The sequence below is a fragment of the Melozone crissalis genome, unplaced genomic scaffold (assembly GCF_028551555.1).
Source record: "Melozone crissalis strain CALT ecotype California unplaced genomic scaffold, PUWL_Pcris_2 ptg000537l_1, whole genome shotgun sequence".
Taxonomy (NCBI): domain Eukaryota; kingdom Metazoa; phylum Chordata; class Aves; order Passeriformes; family Passerellidae; genus Melozone; species Melozone crissalis.
The window spans coordinates 2,292,720-2,309,046 of NW_026536235.1; the positions used below are offsets into that span (position 1 = coordinate 2,292,720).

The 16,327-nt window shown below is 65.5% G+C and overlaps 2 protein-coding genes across 2 annotated transcripts; one reads left to right on the forward strand and one right to left on the reverse strand.

The window, feature by feature from the left end:
- Nucleotides 1-896: 896 nt before the first annotated feature.
- On the reverse strand, nt 897-9,243 carry RARG (retinoic acid receptor gamma). Its single transcript, XM_054295190.1, has 8 exons — nt 9,123-9,243; nt 6,630-6,775; nt 5,705-5,846; nt 5,186-5,340; nt 4,229-4,405; nt 3,463-3,667; nt 2,754-2,912; nt 897-2,088 (listed from the first exon to the last, which is right to left on the reverse strand). The coding sequence occupies exons 1-8, from the start codon at nt 9,241-9,243 to the stop codon at nt 1,913-1,915; spliced, it is 1,281 nt and encodes a 426-aa protein (XP_054151165.1). The 3' UTR covers nt 897-1,912.
- A 3,970-nt stretch (nt 9,244-13,213) lies between these two features.
- Nucleotides 13,214-15,506, forward strand: MFSD5 (major facilitator superfamily domain containing 5). Its single transcript, XM_054295159.1, has 2 exons — nt 13,214-13,276; nt 14,009-15,506. The coding sequence occupies exon 2, from the start codon at nt 14,033-14,035 to the stop codon at nt 15,347-15,349; it is 1,317 nt and encodes a 438-aa protein (XP_054151134.1). The 5' UTR covers nt 13,214-13,276; nt 14,009-14,032; the 3' UTR covers nt 15,350-15,506.
- Nucleotides 15,507-16,327: the final 821 nt, after the last annotated feature.

Sequence of the window (16,327 nt, forward strand, 5' to 3'; positions counted from 1 at the left end):
CGCCCCCCCATTTTCGTGCCCTGAACCCCCTGGGCCTGCAGGAGTTTTGGGAGGGGCCCAAACTTTGGGGACCTCCCCCACTGACACTTCAAGAAGGACTTTGGCTTTGCTGAGCCCATTCCCCCAAATTTGTGGGGCCCAGTGGGGGCAGTTTGGGGGCTCTGGCAGGGTTGGGGTGCTGGGGGAGGTTGGGGGATACTGGTGGGAGAGGTGGGGGGGGGGGGACAGGGACGACTCCAGGGCCCCCCACCTGTGATGGCTCCCAGCCCCCTCACACTGCCCAGCTTCATTTTTGGGGTGTTTTGTTGGGATTTAGGGTTTAATACAGTTATTTTGCTATGGGAGGGGGGGGGGAGGGGAAGCGGGGTGCAGCCCTGGGGGAGGGTGGGGGGGGGGTCACTTTTAAACTGTAGATTTTTCTAAGGGTCCCCAAATTTTGTGTCCCCCCTTTCCACTGTGTCCTCCCAGTTTCCCCCTCCACTGTGTGTCCTCCCTCCTCCTTTAGGGTTTATTTAAATAAAAACTTGGGTTTTTGCTTTTTTTAACCCCAGATTTAAGTCCTTTGGGGGAGTGAGGGGGGACCCCAGAACCCACTCATGCCAAAGTCAGGGGAGGTTACATTGGGACTGTGGGGATTTAAACTGGGGAGGGGCACAGAGGTGTCCCCTCTTTATAGCAAGGGGGAGCCCCCTCTTATTCTGGAGGGGGTCCCCCCAATTGGGGAGGGGTCCTCAAGTAGCCCCTTTGTCCCTGGAGGAGTCTCTAAGTCAGAAGGGACCCCGGGTGCCCCCCCCCGTACCCCAGGGGTGCCCCCTCACCTCAGGGGGGTTCCCAAGGTTCCCCTCTCCCCCAAAATCCCCTTTACAGCCCCCCCACCCAAATTCATGACCCCCCCCAAAATTTCCATAACTTTATTTTGCAAAAATAGAAAAGTCCCATGTCCCCCCTGAGCGCAGGAGGGGGTGGGTGGGCTGTAAACATGGCAGGGGGACCCCCCAGAAAGGGGGGAATTAGCAGGGTGCAGCAGCGGGGGGGGCCCTGCTCTGAGGGGGCCCGATGTAAACGCAGAGGAATAAATAGGGGTGAAAGTGCAGCCCCCGGGGGGGGGCCTTCTGTGTAGTGTAACAGGCTCCCCCTGAGGGCTCTGCACCCCCACATTGGGGGGGGGCAGTTGTAGAGGGGCCAGTAAGGCCGGACCCTACAATCCAGCCAGGCTGGGGGTAACAGAGATTTGGGAGGGCAGTTGGGTCTGGGGGGACCCCCAGGATTTTGGGGTCACCCTATGGCTTGAGCCCACCCCAAAATGGGGGTGGGGTTGTGGGGGTCACCTTGTGTCCCCCATCTTTGGTCTCTGTAGTGTTTGGGGGGGGGGCACCAGGGGAGGGCAGTTTTGGGTTTTTCCTCCTCACCCCAACAGCATCAAAAAGCAAAACCCACAAGCAGCCCCCCGCCAATAGAAACATTTTCCCCCCAGATTTGGGGGGCAGGATGTCCTGGGGGAGAAGGAGGGTGTGTACCCCCTTGCAAATCCACCCTGTGTCCAATAAATAAAGCATGGGGGGGCACCGTGGGAGTGAGTGTCAGGCATTAATTTGGTGGGGAGGTGCTGGGGCCCCCAACTCTCCCCCCCCTCACAGCCCCCCCACTACAAGGGGAGGTGGCAGCAGGGTCTGAGGGGGCTTTGGCGTGAAGCTGAGGTTTGAGGGGTGCCCCCAGACGCCCCCAGCTTAAGGCAATAGCTTTGCTCTGTCAGTCTCTGCCCCCTTCCCCAAATTCAGGGGGGGGCACTTTGGGGAGCTCCCCCTCCCCAGAGCAAAAGGGAGGAGGAAGGCAGCTTCCCTGGAAGGCAGCTCTGAATGTCCCACCCCACTGCGGACGGGTTTTGGAGATCTCCCCCCCGAGCTGGGGGGGGCTATGGGGATGTGGGGGGGCCAGGGGGACTGTCCTGGGCGGCAGGAGGGTCTGGGGGTGGAGGGGGTGCACCCCCCCCCACTTCGGTGAAGATTTCAGGGTTCTCCAGCATTTCCCGGATCAGGGGGGGCATCGGCCCCGGGATCTCCGTGCGCAGGGTGATGGCTCGTTCTGCCCCTGGGGGAGCCAAAATGTCAACACCTCTGAAGGCCTTGGGCCCCTCCTGAGAGATGGAACCCCCTTCCAAAAAATGAGCTTCAACACCCTCTCAAATTTCAACTCCCGCCCAAAACCCTGAACCCCCAAAACCTTGGAGCCCTCCAAGACCTTGAACACCTCCAAAATGAGCTTCAATTGCTGCAAAGCCTTGACAAGCTGCACAAGAGATTGAATCTCCCCGAGGCTTTGAATCCCACCCAAAAATGAACTTCAGCGCCCTCCCAAATGTCAACAGCCCCCAACTTTCAAAAACCCACAAAAGCTCCAACGCCTTCAAAACCTTGAACCTCCCCAGATACCCTGAACACCCCCAAAATGAGCTTCAAACGCCCCCCCTCAAAACCTTGAAACATCCCAGGACCTTCAACTGTGCCTCCCTGAGAGCTTCAAATCCTGTGGTGCCAGGGGCAGGTTTGGGGGTGTCCTGATGGGTTTTGGGGTCCTGGAGGGGTCCTGGGAAGGTTTGTGGGTTGCCCCCTTTGGTGGTGACTTTGAACAGCATTTGGGAAGATCACTGTGGCTAGGGGGTTTTGGGGGGATCCCCAAGGACGTTTGTGGGGGTTCTGGGGTCCTGGCAGGGTTGCTGCAGTTTGGGGGGTCCCGGGGATCTGGGGGTTGCTCACCCTTGGTGCTGATGCCGCGCAGGTCAGTGATTTTGAGCAGCATCCGGGGGAAACGCTGAGGCTGCCACGGGCGCCGGCGCCGGGCATAGACCCGGAGAGCCTCGAGCAGCGGCTCCTGCAGCCGCTCCACGCGCCGGGGCTGCTCCAGTTCCATCCGGTCTGGGGAGAGAGAGACACCACCCACATAGACATTGTCCCCATTTCCCCCGTCCCTGTGTCCCCATGTCCCCACATGCCCATCTTCTGTCCTAGAGATCCCCATGTCCCCCCAGTATCCCCTGATGTCCCCATCTCCGCAGCTGAGCGGCCACAACTCAGTCCCACGTCCCCATGTCTGCCATAGCCCTGATACGCTCCCAACCTCTCTGCAATGTCCCCCAAAACCTCACCCCACAGATGAGGCAGATGGCACTGGGCAGCCCTGGCTCAGTCCCCTGTCCCCCCATTTCCCGATGTCCCCCATGTCCCCACCCCTGCAGATGAGGCAGATGGCACTGAGCAACCCTGGCTCAGTCCCCTGTCCCCCCCATGTCCTGCAATGTCCCCCACGTCCCCATCTCCACAGATGAGGCAGATGGCACTGAGCAGCCCTGACTCAGTCCCCTGTCCCCCCATTTCCCAATGTCCCCCATGTCCCCACCCCTACCAATGAACAGCCCTGGCTCAGTCCCCTGTCCCCATCATTTCCCGATGTCCCCCATGTCCCCACCCCCGCAGATGAGGCAGATGGCACTGAGCAGCCCGGTCTCGGTGTCATCGAGCTGCAGTGGCAGCAGCTGCCCCGCGAAGGCGAACACGAGGTCGGTGAGGGGCCCAAACCCCGCATTGTGCATCTGGGTCCGGGTCAGCGTCAGCCCGTCCGAGAACGTCATCGTGTCCTGCTCCGGCGTGTAGCGGGTGCAGATCCGCAGCATCTGCAGGGCAGGGACCCCAAAATCACCAAGGGGCACCACAATACATCCAGGGACACCAAAAATCCATCCAGGGTCACTGAAATCACTCAAGGGCAATAGAATCCACAGAAGAACACCAAAAATCCACAGAAGGGCCTGAAAACACCGCCAGGGACACCAAAAATCCACCCAGGGTCAGCCCATCCCATCACTGTGTCCTGCTCTGGAATGAAGCAGGTGCAGACACACAGCATCTGCAGGGCAGGGACCCCAAAATCCACCCAGGATCTGCCCATCCTGGAGCATTGTCGTGTCCTGTTCTGGCTCTGCCACAGGACAGACACAGCACTGGGTGGAGGTCGGGGTCAGGGACACCCCAAAATAGCCAAGGTCACAAAAAGCACCTAAAAGACCCCAAAGTTTCCCACCAAGGGATCCTCAAACCCACCCAGGCCCTCCCAGGAGACCTCCCGGCCCCTCTCCAGGACATCTGTCTGTGGGGTGGCGAGGTCAGGACCATCGTGGGCCACCCAAGCCCTTCAAGGAGCCCCTGACCCCCTTGCAGAGCCCCCCAAGCCTCACCAGGATGTCGAGGCAGGCAGCCTTGAGCAGAGTGATCTGGTCAGCCATGCTGAGCCCCGTGAAGCCCGGGAGCCTCTTGGCAAACTCCACGATCTTGATGATGCACTTGGTGGCCAATTCGCTGAACTTGTCCCACAGCCCCAGGTCCAGCTGCACCCGGTGGTCAGCGCTCGAGTTCTGGGGGCACGGGGGGCCACGGCTGTTAGGGGATGTTCAGGAGCCCCTGGGACCCCCTGGAACCCCAACCCCAGCACCCTGAACTTGTCCCACAGCCCCAGGTCCAGCTGCGCCCAGTGGTCAGCACTCAGGTTTTGGTGGGGATGGGCTCATTTATGGGGGTTCAGGGTGGATTGACTCCCTAAGACCACTGGGACCCCCTGAGACCCTGATCTCAGTAACCCCAGCCCCAGATCCAGCTGCACCATGTAGTCAGTGCTCAGTTTATGAGGGGCACAGGCTCAGTTATGGGGGTTCAGGAGCTGCTGGGACTCCCTGGAAAGTGCCGGCACTCAGTGACCCCCAGGTCCAGCTGCCCCCCTTACTTATCAGTTGAGTTTCAGGCGTCAGGACATGCAGAGACCCCACTCTGAGCTCCAGCAGTAGAGTCCCTCCATAAGTAACCCCCCAAACACCACCCATGACCCCCAGTGCTGTCCCAGTGCCCCCCTACCCTGAACTTGTATCCAGCCCCCTCAGTGCTCAGCACTTATGGTTTGGAGGTATCAGGAGGGAACAGGGACCCAACTGTAGGTGTGAGGGCTGGGCTTGGGGTCACCCCCAAAGGGACCCCCAAAGCCCCTGGGGACAGAAACCTGGTGCCTCACTCCCTCTGAACATGTCCCAGCCCCAGCTGCCCCAGTGCTCATGTTTGGGAGGATCAGGAGGGAGCAGCGACCCTGCCCCAGATCGGAGGGTTGGGGCCCCCCTTGGTCCCCCCAGACCCCCAGCCCTGCTCACCGTGGTGTACTTGCCCAGCTGGCCCAGGGAGGGGAAGGTCTCCTGGTGGGCTCTGCTCACCCTGCGCACCAGCTCGGCCAGCTCGGGGCTCAGCTCGTCCCCACCCAAATCCTCCTTCACCTCCTTCTTCCTCTTGTTCCGGTCGTTCCGCACGGCTGGGGGGGTGGCATTGGGGGTTGGGGGCATTGGTGTGCCCCCTGAGACCCCTCCCAGATGGGGTTTCCTCCCCCAAAAATCCCCCCATGGGACAGGAACATCCCCACCATGAGCATCCCCAGAACCCTGGGACCCCTCAGCAAAGCTTTGGGGAAGGGGGTCTCAATTTTAGGCAACTCCTCTGCAGGACCAAGGAGGTAAAGCCTCACACCCACAGTCCCCTCCACGGCCCCAAATCCTCCCCAATTCCTCCCAAGAACAGAAACATCCCCAGGCCCACCGCAACACCACCAGGGCCCCTCAGCAATGTTTGGGGGGGGGGGGTCCCCAACTTCCGGGACCCCGGCCCAGACCCCCTCGCACCTTCCTTGGACATTCCGACCTGGAAGCACTTCTGGAGGCGGCAGAACTGGCAGCGGTTGCGGGTGACCTTGTCGATCTGGCAGTTGCGCTCCCGGTGACACGTGTACACCATGTTCTTCTGGATGCTCCTCCGGAAAAACCCCTGCAGGGGGGAAACGGACGGTCAGGGGGCACCCCCAAACTGGGGGCACCACTATCACACCCCCAGGGATCCCAGTAAGGCTCCCCAGTATCCCAGGGTGGGGCACAGGGCTTGGGGGACTCCCACTTCCCCAGGGGTGCCCACTGGCCTAGGAAGGAGTCCCCATCCCCCAGGCGTGGTCCCACTCACCCCACAGCGTCCGTGACGTCCCCAAGTGTCCCCATTACGGCTCCCCAGTGCTTGGGGGATTCCCACTCTCCCAAGGGGTCACCATTCCTCAGGTGGATCCCCACTGCCTGCGGCGAGCCCCTTTTATAGGGGCAGGTCCCCAGTGTCCCCAGGACCCCCCCTCCTCCAAGTGCTGGGTTCCCACTGCCCCCCCTCCCATCACAGGGTCCCCAGTGCCCCCCCCAGGGTTTCCACTGTCTCAGGGGTCCCCAATTCTCTCCTCCCAGGGTTTCCACTGTCCCGGGGGTCCCCAGTGCCCCCCCCAGGATTTCCAGTATCTCAGGGGTCCCCAGTGCCCCCCTCAGGGTTTCCCCTGTCTCGGGGGTCCCCAGTGCCCCCTTCAGGATTTCCAGTGTCTCAGGGGTCCCCAGAGCCCCCCCCCCCAGGATTTCCACTGTCTCAGGGGTCCCCAGTGCCCCCCTCAGGATTTCCACTGTCTCAGGGGTCCCCAGTGCCCCCCAGGGTTTCCAGTGTCTCGGGGTCCCCAATGCCCCCCCCCAAGGGTTTCCCCTGTCTCGGGGGTCCCCCTGCCCGGTGCCCCCGGCTCCCCCGCACCTTGCAGCCCTCGCAGGAGCTCACTCCGTAGTGGTAGCCGGAGCTGCGGTCGCTGCACACGAAGCACGGCTTGTGCACGCGTGGGGGGGGCGGTGGCGAGGGGGGGCCCGTGTCCCCCAAAACCCGCCCAGGGGAGGGCTCCAGGGCTGGGGGGGCAAAAGGTGGAGGGAGTTAAACAGCCCCTCTCAACCCCTCTCCAAAGAGACCCCAGCCTACAACGGGGCGTGGGGGAAACTGAGGCACAGGGGGCTTCGGTGTGATATTGGGGGTCTCGCTGTCACCTCCACCCTAAAACCTGAGTAGCAAATCCCCAAAATCGGGGCTGGAATCCGGGGGTTCCACCACAGGTGGGGGACATATCAGTGTTCACCCTCTCCCCTCTGATCCCCAACACCTGGCGTGGGGACAGACCCAGCTCCCCCAAACCCCAAAATGCGGGAGAAGGGTCCCCAGCCCCCTCAAATCCCCCGCGCAGTGCCGGAGGTGACACAAGGGGGAAGGAGGAGCCCCCCGACGCGCAGCCCGGGCGGCAGAGGGGGAGGGCCAGCTGGTTTCAGATTTTTTTTTCTGGGTAGGTTTTGTGTGTTTTGCTAAAAAAAACCCAAATTGCTGAAATTGAGGAAATTCCGGCCTCGAGCGGCGCGTTTGTAACCGCGGGGGAAAGGGGGAGCGAGGAGGACCCCGCCCAGCGCGTGCCACGGGCACCCCAAAATAACCCGGGGGGGGGGGGGGGGGAGGCGGGGGAGGACCCCACCCTAAAAACGAGGCCGAAATTGGGGACCACACTCCGGCCCCCGGCACGGGGACCCACCCAGGCGCACCCCAGCTTTGGAGAGGGCTGGCTCTGACCCCCTTCCCGCATCAATGCTGGGGAGTCCCCGCGGAGGGTTGAGGTGGGGAGGGGGTTTCATTTGCGGGGTGCACATTTGGGGGACCCCACCGTGCGTGTTTTCTCTTAAAGTTTGATTTTTGAAAGGGGAGGAACCCAAATTAAAGCATCCACACCCCAAAAAACAGCACCCCAAAAACATCGGCGGAAGCCACGACTCTGTGGGCCCCCCGGTTTTCTGGGGTCTCCGCGCTCCAAGGGGCAGCCTCCCACCTCCCATCAAGCCTTAAACGGGGGGAGGTGGGGGGAAGTTCCTCCGCCCAGGGGGGAATTTGGGGGGGCCACAGGGGCTGCCCCCAAAACCCGGGGGGTGACGCCCCCCCCCGCCCTGCTGAGAAGAGCCCCCTCGCCCCCGTCCCCACGCCAAGTGGGGTTCGGGCGGGTTTGGGGCAGCCCCGCAGGGGTTAAAGTGCCACATTGGCAGCGCGGGGGGGACGCGGGGGGACGCGGGCGCGGCCACGACTGGAACCAGTTAGGCCGAGGAACTGGGAGGGGGGAGGACACAGGAGGGGGCAGCGCACCACTGGCATAGGTGGAAGGGGGGAAATTAGGGGCGTTTTAGGGGACTCTGTCCCCTCCCACCCCGTCTGTGCCCAGATGTACACGGTAGGGTTCCTGTGGGGCCCCCAGGACCTCCCTCGTGGGACCCCCCAAAACCGGGTGCCTCGTTCTACCCTCACAAAGGGGTCTGCGACCCCCCGAAAAGAACAAGGTTCGGGGCCCCCGAGCCCCTCCAAAGCAGGCTCCAGGACCCCGACGCCCCCAAAAGTGTCCTGTGTGGTCTGTGTCCCTTCACCCCTCCAATACCGGGTCCCCATTTCTGCCCCCCCAAATGCACCAGGACACCGGACCTCCTCCAAAAACAGGCTCCAGGTCCCTCAAGCCCCCAAAGGGGCTCCCCCAGTGCAGTCCCCGCGTCCCTGTGACCCCCCCACCCCGGGTCCCTCCTGGGGGGAATTTGGGGATGTCCCCCCTTACTCACTCGCCCCCCACGGCGCGCACGCCCCCTGGCCACCCCCTCGCGTCATTCCCGCACACGCCCAGGCCGCTCCGGCACCCACGCGCGTCACTCCCGGGCCACCCTCGCCCCCCCTCCCGCGCCTTCACACCCCGGGACGCGCTCGCAGCCCCGCTCCCGGCACACCCACGCACCCACCCGCGGACACGGGGCCAACCCCACGCCCGCCCCGACACGCCGGCTCCCGCACACGGGCACTCGCTGGCACGCTCGGGGTCACTCTCGGAGACCACTCCCCACGGCCCCGACCCCCCCACGCTCCCCACACCCACTCGCAGCCGCACCCCCGGCCCTCCCGCGCAGTCACCCCCGCGGGGGCACGGCCAGCGCACGCTCACGCTCATTTGCACACGCACTCGCACGCCCAGAGGGTCTCCCCGGCACCCCTCGCACCCACTCGCGACGCGAACGCTCCCCACGCAGCCACGGCACGCCCGCATTCCCTCTCACACCCGTTTGCACGCTCAGTTCACACCTGGCCGCGCTTCCCCGCCCCCCCCCCCCCGCCGCACACCCACTCGCGAACCCTCTCACCCCCCGGGCGCTCCCGATCCCCCTCGCCCCTCGCCCCCGGCCCCCCCGGTACCTCTGCGGGCGGGGCCCCCGCAGCCGGCGGGCACCGGGACCCTGCGCAGGGCGCAGCCCCCACGGTTCGTCACGTCGTGCAGCCGCCGCGGCGCCGCCGCCGCCTCCACGCAGCCGAACATGGCGACCCCGGCCCCCCCCGGGCCCCTCGGCCCCGCCGCGATCGGTCGCGATCGGCCCCGGTCGCGATCGGCCCCGAGCGGCCCCGGAGGGTGCGGCTGCGGGGGCGGGGCCTGGGGGCGGGGGCTGCGCGAGGGGCGGGGCCTGAGCACGCTGAGGCTGGAAGGCGCGCGGGGAATGGGGCGGGGCCTGGGCGGAGGGCGGGGCTTCGGTGGGAGGTGGTGAACGGCGAGGGAAAACGGGGCGGGGCCTGGAGAGGCGGGGTAGTTTGGAATGTGAGAGATGGAGTATGGGCGGGGCTTAAATGGGCGGGGTTAAGCTGGGAACAGGGCCGGGGTTGAGATGGAGAGGCCTGGAAGGGGCGGGGCCTGGAGCGGCCGGGCTGAGCAGGAACGAGGCGCGGCCTCAGGGATGGGCGGGGCGGAGGCGGGTCCCGGGCGCTGCAGGGGACGTGGTCTGAGCGAGGGGCGGAACTCGTGGGCGGGGCTGGATGGGGAATGGGCGGGGATTGGAGCAGAGGGCGCGGTCTGGGGCGCGGAGGCGCGGTGTCGCGTACACACGTGTCACATGTGTCACACGGTATCAGGCGTGTTTGTCCCCTCCGTGTGTTCTCCCTCCCTGGGGGGCACCCAGGCCCCGCCCCCTGTCTCCCCCAGCCCCTCCCAGTCCTCCCAGTCCCCGCGTCGTCACGCCCTCCCCAGTCCCTCCCAATTCCACGCCGTGCACTCCCAGTCCTCATGTCATCACCCGTCTCCCCAGTCCTCCCAGTTCTTCCCGTCCTTTCCAGTTCCCTGTCACTGCCCCAGCCCTTCCCAGTCCCTCCCAGTCCCCTTGTCACCCCTCAATCCCTCCCAGTTCTACCAGTTCTCCCAGTCCCCCGCGCCATCTCCCCAGTCCTTCCCGGTCCCTTCCAATCCCCTTGTCACTTCCCCCAGTGTGTGCACTGTGGACAGGTGTGTGCCAGCATGTCCAGGTGGGCAAAGGTGTGCATGAGTGTGCAAAGCTGTGTGTGGGTGTGCAAGGGCTGTGCCAGCACTGCCTGCCTGACTGCATTTCTGGGGCTCTGCACGAGTAACCCACCTGCACACGGGATCCCTGCACAGCTCACACTCCTGCACACGGGATCCCTGCACAGCTCACACACCTGCACACAGGATCATTGCACAACTCACACACCTGCACACGGGATCCCTGCACAGCTCACACTCCTGCACACAGGATCATTGCACAACTCACACACCTGCACACGGGATCCCTGCACAGCTCACACTCCTGCACACGGGATCACTGCACAGGTCACTGCACAGGTCACACACCTGTACAGAGGATCACTGCACAGGTCACTGCATGTGTCACACACCTGCACACAGCTTGATCACATGTAAAGAAAGGCATGTCACACACCTGTACATGGGATGATCACATGTCACTGCACGTGTCACACACCTGTACATGGGATGATCACGTGTCACTGCACGTGTCACACACCTGTAGATGCGATGGTCACATGTCACTGCGCATGTCACACAACCTGTACACAGGATGGTCACATGTCACTGCACGTGCCACACACCTGTACATGCGATGGTCACATGTCACTGCGCGTGTCACACACCTTTACCCAGCCTCCAGTGAGCACACACATGTCTGGGCATGAGGACACGTGTGCAGGGTGTGTCCCTGCACATTACACACATGCACACACGTGTCCCCATGCCCGGACATGCGTGTAACCCCCTCCACCCCGCCTCCCCCCCCCCGTGCCGGGAAAACGGGAGGGGAGGGGCTGGAGTGGGGGAGGGGCAGGAATGGGCTCATGGAAAAAGTTTTGGGTGGAAATTCCTCTCCCCGCCCCTCCCCCAGTGCAGCTCAATGGCCCCTTTGTGCAGCCCCGGCCCTGCCCCTGCCACGCTGGGACCCCCCCGTGTGTCTCGCCAACCCCCGTGTCCCCCGTTTGCTCTCCCGTTTGTCCCCCCACGTCTCCCCACAGCCCCCACAGCCCCCATAATTCCCTGTGAGCCCCAATCGTGTCCCCCGTGTCCCACATGTCCCCAACCTGTGTCCCCCCAGCAGCATCCCCCCGTAATCCCCGTGACCCCCAAGTCACCATAACTCTGGGTCCACCCAATCGTGTTTGCCCACGTCTTTTGTGTCCCCTGTGACCTCCTCCTGTCCCCGGTGTCCCGTGTGTCTCCCCATGGCCCCCGCGTCCCTTATGCTGCCGCGTGTCCCATAACCCCTTCCTCCCCCCAGCCGTGTCCCCCATGTCCCCTGTGCACCCCTATGTTCCCTGTGTCCCCCAAGCTGTGTTCCCCATGTCCCCGCACATCCCCACGTCCTCCATATCCCGAGCGTCCCCCGTGTCCTGTGTGTCCCCCATGTCCCTGTGCCCCCACATTGCCCCCAAACTCATGTTCCCTGCCCTCAATTGCCTCCATGTCTCCTGTGTCCCCTGTGCCCCCCCAAGTCTCCTGTGCCCCCCGTGTCCCCTGTGCACCCCCATATCCCCTGTGCCCACTGTGTACCCCCATATCCCCTGTGCCCCCCTGTGTCCCCTGTGCACCCCCATATCCCCTGTGCCCACTGTGTACCCCCATATCCCCTGTGTCCCCCTGTGCTCTCCCGTACCCCCTGTGCCCCCCCGTGTCCCCGGTGCTCTCCCATATCCCCCGCCCCACTGTACCCCCCGCATTCCCCCTATCGCCAGGTCCTCCCCATGTCCCCCGTGTCCCCCCATCCCCCACGTTCCCCACGTCCCCGGTGTCCCCATGTCCCCTGTGTCCCACTCCGTGTCCTTATGTCCCCGTGTCTCTCACCCACGGGTGCCGCCACGTGCCCCCCCCCCGCTCCCCCCGCTCAGCCGCTTTGCCCGGTAAATCCCCGGGGGGGGGGGGGGGGGGCGTGGGTTGCGGGGGGGCGGCTCGGCCATGGGGCTGGGCTGGCCGCGACCCCGGCCCCGCCGGCGCGGGGGGACATCCCCGCGCTGCCCCCCGCCTTGTCACCTCCCGCCCTGCTGCGGCCCCCCGTACTGCTCCCTGCCCTGCCCCGTCTGCTCACCCCCCCTCTGCTGCCCCCAGTGCCACCCCCCGCCCTGCTGCGCCCCCTCCTGCTGCCCCCTGCCCTGCCACCCCTCCTGGTGCCCCCCACCCGCCTGTCCCCAGTGTCACCCCCCACCCCAGTGCTTCCCCCAGTGCTACCCCCTGCCCTGCTGTCCCCAGTGTGCCCCCCTGCCCTGCCACCCCCAGTGTCACCCCCCTCCCTGCTGCCTCCAGTATCACCCCCCGCCCTGCCGCCCCCCCTGCTGCGCCCCCCCCGCCTGTCCCCAGTGCCACCCCCCCGCCTGTCCCCAGTGCCACCCTCCAGCGTGTCCTCCCCAGTGTCACCCCCCCGCCTGTCCCCAGTGCCACCCTCCCGCGTGTCCTCCCCAGTGTCACCCCCGATGCTGCCCCCCCCCGCGCCGCGTCCCCCCCCGGCCCCGCCTGAGCCTCAAGTGAGGGGGGCCCGGCCCCCCCGCGCCGCAGCGCGGACCCCCGGAGGCGGCGGTGAGTGAGGGGCGGGCAGGGCAGCCCCCGGTACCGGAACACGGAGGTACCGGGGGTTACCGGGGGGGTTTGCTCTAGGCTCTTCGCACGAGCTCTCTGAGGGCGGGGGTCCCCACAAATCCCCCGCGGCTTGCCAGGGGGCGGCTCTTTGGGCTGGCATGCCGCAAAACCCCCGCGGGGGGTACAGTGGGGGACACTCGGGGGTCTCCGCAATCCCCCGTGCGCTGTCTGGGGGTCCCTCGGGGGGTCCCTACCGGTCCCCGGGGGTCTCTGGGGGTCTCTGTGGGCACCTGGGGGGCCCGCGAGGGGGCGGGGACACTGTGTCACGTGACACGGCCCAACATGGCGGCGCCCATGGGACCGGAAGCGGAAGTGGCTCGGCAGCGGCGCCGCGGAGCAGCTGCGACGCCGGCGGGGCCCGGGGGTATGGGGGGGACCCTGAGGCACCCGGGGGTTACCGGAAGGGATGGAGGGGCTTTGGAGCGTCTGAGAGGTGTCAGGGGGCATCCTATGGGGCAATTCTCGGGTCGGGAGGGGGCTATGGGAGTGGAGGGGGCTCTGTGTGGCGCTGTGGGGGGGGCTTAAGGAGGATTTGGGGTGCGAGGGTCCTGTGGGGGGGTGTGGGGGTTCTGTGAGGGTCTTATGGGAGTCTATGGAGGTTCTGTGTGGGGTTCGTGGGAATCTGGAGCGTGGGGTGTATGGGGGTCTGTGGGGGATTGTGGGCTGTGACAGAGACAGGGACACTGGGACAGCTCCACGGGGACACTGGAGTGGGACAGGGACATTGGGACAGCTCAGTGGGGATAGGGGCGCTGGGACATCTCGATGGGGACACTGAGGTGGGACAGGGACACTGGGCTGTGACAGACAGGGACATTGGGACAGCTCCAGGGGGACACCGGGGTGGGACAGGGACATAGGGGTGTACTGCTGGGGTGTGACAGGGACATTGGGACAGCTCAGTGGGGACACCAAGGTGTGACAGGGGCACTGACGGGGGGGTTTGGGGTCTGTGGGGGTTCTGTGGGGCCTGGGGGGAGGGGTCTGGGTGGCCTTGGGAGGAGCTGTGGGGACTGTGTGGCCTATCAGTGATGCTGGGGGTCCCTGTGGGGTGGGGGGTCCCTAGAGAACCCCTGGGCTGTCTGGGGAATTTGGGGCACCTGGGTGGCGTCTCTGGACTCTCCCAGTTCCTCCTAGTGCTGATCTTCCTTTTTCCCTTCCCCAGGCCCTCCTGAGCCCCCTCCCCACCATGTTCCTGCTGCCCTGCTCTGCCCTCGCCCTCCTCCTCCTCACCTGCCTGGCTCTGGAGCCGGCCCCGCGCCGCCCCCCGCCCTCCAACCCCGCGTTCCGCGGCTTCCAGCGGCGCTTCCTGCTGGGCTATCTGCCGGCGCTGGCCGCCGACTGGCTGCAGGGCCCGCTGCTCTTCCAGCTGCTGCACAGCCGCGGCTTCCTGCGCAGCCAGATCGCCGCCCTCTACTCCTGCGGCTTCGCCTCCAACGTCGCCTTCGGCCTCGTCTCGGGGCTTTTTGTGGATCGGCTGGGCCGGAAGAAATCCTGTGTGCTGTCGTCGGGGCTGTGCTCCGTGTCCTGCCTGCTGCAGCTCTCCCACGATTTCGGGGCCCTGGCGGCCGCCCGGGTCCTGGCGGGGCTCGGCACCTCGCTGCTCTTCTCGGCCTTTGAGTGCTGGTACCTCCACGAGCACCTGGAGCGCCACGACTTCCCTGCCGAGTGGATTCCTGACACCTTCTCGCGCGTGGCGCTCTGGAACAGCGGCCTGGCCGTGGCAGCCGGCCTGCTGGCCTGGCTGCTGGCCGAGGTGCTGCCGCTGGGCCCCGCAGCCCCGTTCCTGGCGGCGCTGCCCTTCCTGGCTCTCTCGGGGATCTTCGCCGCGAAAAACTGGGATGAGAACTACGGCAAGAGCCGGCCCTGCGGGAAGGCCTGCGGGGAAGGCCTTCGGGGCCTCGTGTCCGAGCCCCGGGCGCTGCTCCTGGGGCTGGTGCAGGCCCTGGTGGAGAGCATCCTGCTGATCTTCGCCTTCCTTTGGACGCCCGTGCTGGAGCCGCACGGGATCCCGCTGGGAATCGCCTTCTCGGCGTTCACGGCCGCCAGCGCCGCGGGCTCGGCGCTGTTCCGGCGCGGCGCCACCGGGAGGCTCCGGCTGCAGCCGCTGCGGCTCCTGCCCGGCTCCGTGCTGCTGCTGGCGCTGGCCCTCGTGCTGCTGGCCCTGCCGCTGGACGCCGCCGGCGATTTCCTCGCCGTGCTGCTGCTGCAGCTCTCCTGCGGGATCTACTTCCCGGCCATGGCGTTCCTGCGGCGCCGGCTGGAGCGCGGCGGGGACGCGGCGGGAGGGGCGCGGTGGCTGCGGCTGCCCCTGGGCCTGGCGGTGGCGCTGGCGCTGCCGGCGCTGCCCGGGGACCCCGCGGGGACGCGCGCCGTGCTCGGGGCCGCCGCCCTGGCGGCGCTGGTGGCGCTGGGGACGGCCGGGGGGGTCCTGGGCACCAGCCGTGGGGACGAGGGGCTGAGGGTGGGGGACGAGGGGCTGCTCGAGGGGGACACGGGGGAGTGACAGGCGCACCGGGACAGGGACACTGGGACAGCTCAGCAGCGACACCTGGCTCTGGTGGGGACACTGGGACAGTTTGAGGGGGTCACCAAGGTGTGACAGGAACACTGGGCTGTGACAGAGACAGGGACACTGGGACAGCTCGATGGGGACACCAGGGTGAGACAGGGACGCTGGGCTGTGACAGAGACAGGGACATTGGGACAGCTCGATGGGGACACCGGGGTGAGACAGGGACACTGGGCTGTGACAGAGACAGGGACACTGGGACAGCTCGATGGGGACACCGGGGTGAGACAGGGACACTGGGCTGTGACAGAGACAGGGACATTGGGACAGCTCCAGGGGGACACTGGGGTGGTCCAGGGACACTGGGACAGCTCCATGGGGACACTGGAGTGGGACAGGGACACTGGGACAGCTCAGTGGGGATAGGGATGCTGGGACACCTCGATGGGGACACTGGAATGGGACAGGGACACTGGGCTGTGACAGAGACAGGGACATTGGGACAGCTCCAGGGGGACACCGGGGTGGGACAGAGACATAGGGGTGTAATGCTGGGGTGTGACAGGGACATTGGGACAGCTCAGTGGGGACACCAAGGTGTGACAGGGACACCGAGATATGAGAAGGGCAGAGACACTGGGATGTGACAGTGACAGGAGCACCGGGACAGCTCAATGGGGATACCAGGGACACAGGGACAGCTTGGTGGAGCACTGGGATTTTACGGGGGCAAGGACAGTAACACCTGTCTGGGACAGGAACATTGGGGCAGCTCGACAGGGACACCAGAATGTGACAGGGTCAGGGACACAGGACAAGCCCATGGGGTCACCAGGCTGTGACGGGGTCTCAGTGTGACCCCTGTGCAGAGCTGTGAGTGACAGAAACACCCCATGGGGACACTGAGCGGTGAGGGGTCACAGTGTCAGCCCACAGTGGACTGTGGGTGGCTGGGACACCCCTTGAGGACAC

Coding starts and splice junctions, on each gene's coding strand:
- RARG (XM_054295190.1), bottom strand. CDS start 9,243: ATGTTCGGCTGCGTGGAGGCGGCGGCGGCGCCGCGGCGGCTGCACGAC. Junction 5,341..5,704: donor GGTCGGAATGTCCAAGGAAG/GTGCGAGGGGGT, acceptor CCACCCCCCCAG/CCGTGCGGAACGACCGGAAC. Junction 2,089..2,753: donor GCGCGGCATCAGCACCAAGG/GTGAGCAACCCC, acceptor TGGCTCCCCCAG/GGGCAGAACGAGCCATCACC.
- MFSD5 (XM_054295159.1), top strand. CDS start 14,033: ATGTTCCTGCTGCCCTGCTCTGCCCTCGCCCTCCTCCTCCTCACCTGC.